Below are 7,500 nucleotides of genomic sequence, written 5' to 3'. Positions count from 1 at the left end.
TTTACATAAAGCAATAAACAGGTTATAGTCAAACAGACAATCAGTGAAACATCACTTGACATAACTTATTTATAATTTAAGGACGCACATTAGGGCAAATAAAGTTAGCCGGCTTCATAGCGTGTAACACAATAACCGGACAGAAGGAAACCATGGCAACAACAAACTTAGGTTCCGCCTTCAGGCTTTCTAACTACATCATATGTGATAACGTTACGTGTGACTGTATTTGTTGTAACATTACAGTTACTGGATCACGTTTAGCATATTGATAACGGAGCTAAGTTAGCTCTACATAATTACCTAGTGATGCTGTGTGAAATGCAAGAAAGGTAAGAGGTAAGTAGCTTTAATAACAATCACACACACACACACACACACACACACACACACATACATTTACATATAGGTGGCTGTTCCAGGTTTTCCAGGTTTTTCTCCCAACGTGTCTCAGCTGGTTTACATTCCAGCTCCTAACAGTTAAGAGTCATGACTTTAACCTAGGTGAAGCGGCTGTGATTGATCTGCTGCTTCTCTCTGTGTGTGTGTGTGTGTGTGTGTGTGTGTGTGTGTGTGTCACGTGATGAGTGTTGTTGTTTAGCTGGAGGGAAGTGACTCACCTGAGCAGGTAGGGAGGCAGACTGAGCCGCTTAAAGGGCTATTCCAACATGATTTAAGGCTTATAAAGGGTTATTCCAACATGATTTAAGGCTTATAAAGGGTTATTCCAACATGATTTAATGCTTATAAAGGGCTATTCCAACATGATTTAATGCTTATAAAGGGCTATTCCAACATGATTTAATGCTTATAAAGTGCTATTCCAACATGATTTAAGGCTCATAAAGGGTTATTCCAACATCATTTAGGGCTTATAAAGGGTTATTCCAACATGATTTAAGGCTTATAAAGGGCTATTCCAACATGATTTAATGCTTATAAAGTGCTATTCCAACATGATTTAAGGCTCATAAAGGGTTATTCCAACATCATTTAGGGCTTATAAAGGGCTATTCCAACATCATTTAGGGTTTATAAAGGGCTATTCCAACATGATTTAAGGCTTATAAAGGGCTATTCCAACATGATTTAAGGTTTATAAAGGGCTATTCCAACATGATTTAAGGTTTATAAATGGTTATTCCAACATGATTTAAGGCTTATAAAGGGCTATTCCAACATGATTTAAGGCTTATAAAGGGTTATTCCAACATGATTTAAGGCTTATAAAGGGCTATTCCAACATGATTTAAGGCTTATAAAGGGTTATTCCAACATTATTTAAGGCTCATTCACACCCATTTAAAACTTTATTTTTCATATTTTACAATTATTTTTACTGTTATGTTACTATTTCTTATTGTATTGAGTAATGGGATACTGTTCATTAACTGTGTTTTAAGAGATGCTTTTCCAACACTGCTTAACATTTACAGTTATCCTGATATTTACACACTTAATGATGCTGTCGGCTCAGTGACAAATAAGTGTTGGCAAGATAAATAAAATTTTAAAAAATGAGTTAAACTAGTTTTAAAAGCAGCATCAGTCATGGTGTGTTTGTGCTTCCTGTGCTGCAGCTGGAGGTGTTCTGTGAGGTGATGACGATGCAGCAGGCCGGGTACGTGATGCTGATGGATTACCTGCAGAACAACTACAGAGAGCAGCAGCAGCAGTTCATGGGTCAGGTGTTCTCCTCCTACACCGGCACAGAGGAGGTCCTCTCTCCAGGTACCATGTCAAACACTACTTCCTGTCTTATATAACTAGAGAGATCAAGTGTCAGCTCCCATTATCAATCAATCAGACTTTTATATAGCGCTGTTCATGCAGGTTAACGTACTTTAAAGTGCTTCACAGTTGATTGACAAGCTGATCATAAGAGCAATGATGAAGGAACAAAAGCAAATACTATTAATTATCTATCTATCCATCCTCCATCCATCCTCCATCTGTCCTTCCTGTCCTGTCTTCTCTTCCTTCCTTCTTTCCTTCCTTCCTTCTACTCTTCCTTCAATCCTTCCCTTCCTTTCTTCCTTCCTTCTTCTCTGCCTTCAATCCTTCCTTCCTTCCTTCCTTCCTTTCTTACTTCCATCTTCCCTTCCTGTCTTCTCTCCCTTCCTTCCTTCCTCCCTCCCTCCCTCCCTCCCTCCCTCCCTTCCTCCCTCCCTCCCTTCCTTCCTCACTACCTTCCTTCCTTCCTTCCTTCCTGTTTGTCTGTCTTGTTTTCTATCCATCTGTCCTTCCTTCCTTCCTTCCTTCTTCTCTTACTTCAATCCATCCCTTCCTTCCTTCTTCTCGTCCTTCCTTCCTTCCTTCCTCCCTGCCTCCCTCCTTCCCTCCCTCCCTCCCTTCCTTCCTTCCTCCCTCCCTTCCTTCCTTCCTTCCTTCCTTCCATCTTCCCTTCCTCTCTTCTCATCCTTCCTTCCTGTTTGTCTATCTATGTATTGACAGATGTTCCTCATGGTGTTATATTTATTTTATTAGAGTGATTTCTGTTCTATTCACCAGTGAAATCACCTCATACAGTGAAAGCAACTCTGAGAAAGTTTTATCAAACACATTTTAAACAGGTGATTCAGACTCATGAGTAACTTAAAATCATCTACTGCATCCTTCCTTCCTTCCTTCCTTCCTTCCTTCCTTCCTCCGTCCTTTAAGTAGGTGATTCAGACTCATGAGTAACTTTAAATCATGTACTGTGGAAGCAAACACCCAGCGTCATGTTTCAGCCCTCAGTGTGACCCTCCGCTGCAGATACCTGCTTCACGCTAATCCTTCCCTCCTTCCTTCCTTCCTTCCTTCCTTCCTTCCTCCCTCCCTCCCTTCCTTCCTCACTACCTTCCTTCCTTCCTTCCTTCCTGTTTGTCTGTCTTGTTTTCTATCCATCTGTCCTTCCTTCCTTCCTTCTTCTCTTACTTCAATCCATCCCTTCCTTCCTTCTTCTCGTCCTTCCTTCCTTCCTTCCTTCCTCCCTGCCTCCCTCCTTCCCTCCCTCCCTTCCTTCCTTCCTTCCTCCCTTCCTTCTTTCCTTCCTGCCTTCCTTCCTTTCATTCTTCTCGTCCTTCCTCCCTCCCTCCCTCCCTTCCTTCCTATTTGTCTATCTATGTATTGACAGATGTTCCTCATGGTGTTATATTTATTTTATTAGAGTGATTTCTGTTCTACTCACCAGTGAAATCATCTCATACAGTAAAAGCAACTCTGAGAAAGTTTTATCAAACACATTTTCAGCAGGTGATTCAGACTCATGAGTAACTTTAAATCATCTACTGTGGAAGCAAACACACCCAGCGTCATGTTTCAGCCCTCAGTGTGACCCTCCGCTGCAGATACCTGCTTCACGCTAATTAAAGTGTGAACTGGATCACAGAGACGATGGAGAATAAAATGACAGCGGCAGGATGAGAATAGAAACGCGGTGACCTGAATAACAGCTGGGTGGCAGCGGGAGGACGAGCCACTCAGTTAAACATCGATTTGATTTATTTATTTTTTCACGCCACACGCTGGTTCCACTCGATAATTAGTAATGAGGTGGTGTTGATCCGGAGCGGTTTGTTCGGCTGCTGGAGATCACTGGGTCTGCAGCTCAGATGTCCACCGTCACAAATACATTACTTAGTTTAGTTTAGTTTAGTTTATTTGGATCCTCATTAGCTGTTACTCAGGCAACAGCTACTCTTCCTGGGGTCCATATTAAAATAAATACAACCAATTACAATATAACATAAATGCATACCTAAAAAGAGTGAACCCCCCCCCCCCCCCCCCCCTTTAAAACAGTGATTTCAAACTTCGTACAAGTCCATTAACCCTTTATAGGACACTCATTGAAAGGAAGGGAGGGAGGAAGGGAGGGAGGAAGGAAGGAAGGAAGGAAGGAAGGAAGGAAGGATGTAAGATCATGCCACACTAGTTGATATGGTGTTAGGTAGGAAGGAAGGTAGGAAGGAAGGAAGGAAGGAAGGAAGGAAGGTCTTTTATTGACTATTTACTGTTTTTAAGCAACGTTGAATTATTTGGTACAAAGTTTTTATGGTTACACCACTTAGACATTTTTAACCATAATCCTCTAATATATTCTCTCAATAAATAAAGAAGCATTTCAGTTTTAGAAACAGCTGCAGAGAGCTGAGAGATACATGTAAAGGAGTTAAAGGTACATTTCCCTCTTAAATGTAATAACAGAAGTAGAAGTATGAAGTAGTATAACATGAAAATAGTCAAATAAAGTTTAAATATCTTAAAACTGTGCAGTATTTAAGTAATGCTGCTCATGCTTTACTGCTGTACTGTGAGTAAATGTTCCTCTGGTTCAACTCTGCCCTCTAGTGGTTGAACATGGACGACTCTAAGACCCAGCCAGTCTATTTTTTGGGGAACATGAATCTCTGTCGGCTGCAGAGGAAGTATTAGATTATTTTTTTCTCTGACGTTTTCCCTTTGATCCCCTTTTAAAAAAAAGAGGCTAAAGTTCAGAGGGTGAAGCGAGTGAGAGTGAGAGCAGCTGATCCAGTCTGTTCAGGGTTAGGGTGACGTTAGGGTGACGTTAGGGTCTCTGTGTGTTTGGGAGGAATGGAGGGACGGAGCCTCCTCTTGTTTCCAGTCATTGATCCTCTGCTCCTCCTCTAATCTGTGTTAATCCCAGACTTCAGTGTTGTCTGTCATCTGCATTACCTCCGCTCCTCTAATCTCTAAACTCTGACCCAGAATCAGTCTCGAATCACAATAACAACCAGTGTGAGCAATATATCTAAAAATATATCGTCTTATATGCAATAATTCATGAGCTGACAGACAAATTAATATAAATCTATATAAGTTTGACATACCACAGAAAAGTGTGTTGTTAACCACCCTGCCAAATTTGAACGATTAAAAAAAATCGCCAAATATATGAAATTAGGCTTCAAAGTTGTGTAAAAATCAGCCTCTGAAGCCCCGCCCCCTACCAAGTGTCACCTGTCAATCAAAGTCACCACCTCTACCCAAACTGCTGCTAACTGAGCTGCTAGCTCAGCGGCTAACTTTGCAGCTAGCTTAGCTAACTGGCTAACTGTAGACTGTAGTAGTAGTAGTGCTAACTCAGCTAACTGGCTAACTGTAGACTGTAGTAGTAGTAGTGCTAACTCAGCTAACTGGCTAACTGTAGACTGTAGTAGTAGTAGTGCTAACTCAGCTAACTGGCTAACTGTAGACTGTAGTAGTAGTAGTGTGTGCTGAATGTATTTCTACCTCTACAGCAGCAGGGGCGGGTTTATGCTAATCCTAGCTCCACAATTCAAATCTAAATGGTTGAAATGCTTTTTACACCTTTTTTAGAAATACATTTATGACCTATTTAATGTGTGTGAATTCACTTTACACAGTCTTTAAAGCTGGAGACAGAGTTAGAAATGTAATGAAGGATACTTACATGTTGGTACTGATACTGAAGCTTTTCCCGTCTGTGTTTCAGTGTGCAGCTCAGAGCCGGAGAACATCCAGGTAGAGCCGTACAACCTGAGCAGCCTGCTGGTGACGTGGGAGCGACCGCGAGCCGTGTACGAAGCCTCCATCGAGAAATACTCCGTCACCTACGGACTGACCGATGTAGAAAAGACTGAATACCTGACCGACGGAGACCAGGATGTGGTGAGAGAGTTTACATGTTCATATCAACAAGTATAAACTCCTCCTTCAATCAGGAAGAGAGGCATTATGTACAAAAAGCCATCAGACTAGTAGTACTAGTAGTAGAAGTAGTAGTTGTACTTTTTGGAGTAGTAGTAGTACTAGGAAGGGAGGAAGGAAAGGAGGAAGAAGGAAGGAAAGGAGGGAGGAAGGGAGGAAGAAGGAAATGAGGGATGGAGGGAGGAAGGAAGGAAGGAAGGAAAGGAGGGAGGGAAGAAGGTAGGGAGGGAGGGAAGAAGATGGAAGGAAAGGAGGGAGGAAAGAAGGAAGGAAAGGAGGGAGGGAAGAAGGTAGGGAGGGAGGGAAGAAGATGGAAGGAAAGGAGGGAGGAAGGGAGGAAGAAGGAAATGAGGGAGGGAGGAAGGAAGGAAGGGATGGAGGAAAGGAGGGAGGAAGAAGAATGGAAAGGAGGGAGGGAGGAAGGAAGGAAGGAAGGAAGGAAAGGAGGGAGGGAAGAAGGTAGGGAGGGAGGGAAGAAGATGGAAGGAAAGGAGGGAGGAAAGAAGGAAGGAAAGGAGGGAGGGAAGAAGGTAGAGAGGGAGGGAAGAAGATGGAAGGAAAGGAGGGAGGAAGGGAGGAAGAAGGAAATGAGGGAGGGAGGAAGGAAGGAAGGGATGGAGGAAAGGAGGGAGGAAGAAGATGGAAGGAAAGGAAGAAGGAAGGAAAGGAGGGAGGAAAGAAGGAAGAAAGAAAGGAAGAAAAGGAGGGAGGGAGGAAGGAAGGAAGGAAGGAAGGAAAGGAGGAAGGAAGCAAGGGAGGAAGAAGGAAGGAAAGGAGGGAGGGAAGAAGAAGGAAGGAAGGGAGGGAGGGAGGGAAGAAGATGGAAAGAAAGGAGGGATGAAGGAAAGAAGGAAGGGATGAAGGAAAGAAGGAAGGAAAGAAGGAGGGAGGAAGGAAGGAAGGAAGGAAAGGAAGAAGGAAGGAAAGAAGGTAGGAGAAGGAGGGAAGGAAAGGAAGAAGGAAGGAAAGAAGGAAGGAGGGAAGGAAAGGAAGGAGGAAAGAAGGAACAGTCAAAACAGACTACAGGAAGGTTAATCCTTGTTTGGTTCCTTCTCCCGCCACCAGGGGGCGATGCTGGACGACCTGCTAGCTAACAGCAGCTACACGGTGCAGGTGGTGGCGGTCTGTAACAACGGTCTGTACGGACGTGTGAGCGACGTGCTGACGGTCACGATGCCCGCCGACGACCCCGGTAAGACCGACCGTGACCGAGAGCGAGAGCGAGCGTAGAGATGAACCCAACATGTCTGACTCTGCAGAAGGTCTTTAGTTAGTTTGATGTAAGGCTGAAAATCTGAAGACCTGAAATGAAAGAGTAGAAGAAGACTGAAGCTATGGAAGCTCATTCCCGACAAGAAAATGTTAACAAAATAAAATACCTGTGATAAATCAAAACCAGTCAAACTTTAACTTTAAAGGTCACAGGTTGGACTTGATCTCTTCTTTATTATAAGTTAAAGTTATTCCTGTGTTTTATTATAAGTTCCAGTTTGACTCATTCAATCACTAAATTATGACTTAATACATTTACTCACAGTACTGTCATTAAGTACAATTATAAGGTACTAGTACTTTACTGTAGTACAGTTTGAGGTACTTGTATTTTACGGCAGTACAGTTTGAGGTACTTGTACTTTACTGTAGTACAGTTTGAGGTACTAGTACTTTACTGTAGTACAGTTTGAGGTACTTGTATTTTACGGAAGTACAGTTTGAGGTACTTGTACTTTACTGTAGTACAGTTTGAGGTACTTGTACTTTACTGTAGTACAGTTTGAGGTGCTAGTACTTTACTGTAGTACAGTTAGAGGTACTTGTACTTTA

The 7,500-nt window shown here is 42.6% G+C and overlaps 1 protein-coding gene across 1 annotated transcript in view; it reads left to right on the top strand.

Annotated features, from left to right (window-relative positions):
- ptprz1a (protein tyrosine phosphatase receptor type Z1a) overlaps positions 1-7,500 on the top strand; it is a 116,677-nt gene that overhangs the window by 25,319 nt on the left and 83,858 nt on the right. The window contains exons 6-8 of the mRNA XM_053319383.1: positions 1,581-1,731; positions 5,462-5,637; positions 6,742-6,868. Coding sequence (XP_053175358.1) covers positions 1,581-1,731; positions 5,462-5,637; positions 6,742-6,868 — 454 coding nt within the window. The remainder of the gene's footprint in view (positions 1-1,580; positions 1,732-5,461; positions 5,638-6,741; positions 6,869-7,500) is intronic.

This window comes from Scomber japonicus, chromosome 5, assembly GCF_027409825.1.
Source record: "Scomber japonicus isolate fScoJap1 chromosome 5, fScoJap1.pri, whole genome shotgun sequence".
Lineage (NCBI taxonomy): Eukaryota > Metazoa > Chordata > Actinopteri > Scombriformes > Scombridae > Scomber > Scomber japonicus.
Note: the sequence above shows the minus strand (reverse complement) of the source record. Positions and strands in the feature narration are given on the sequence as shown.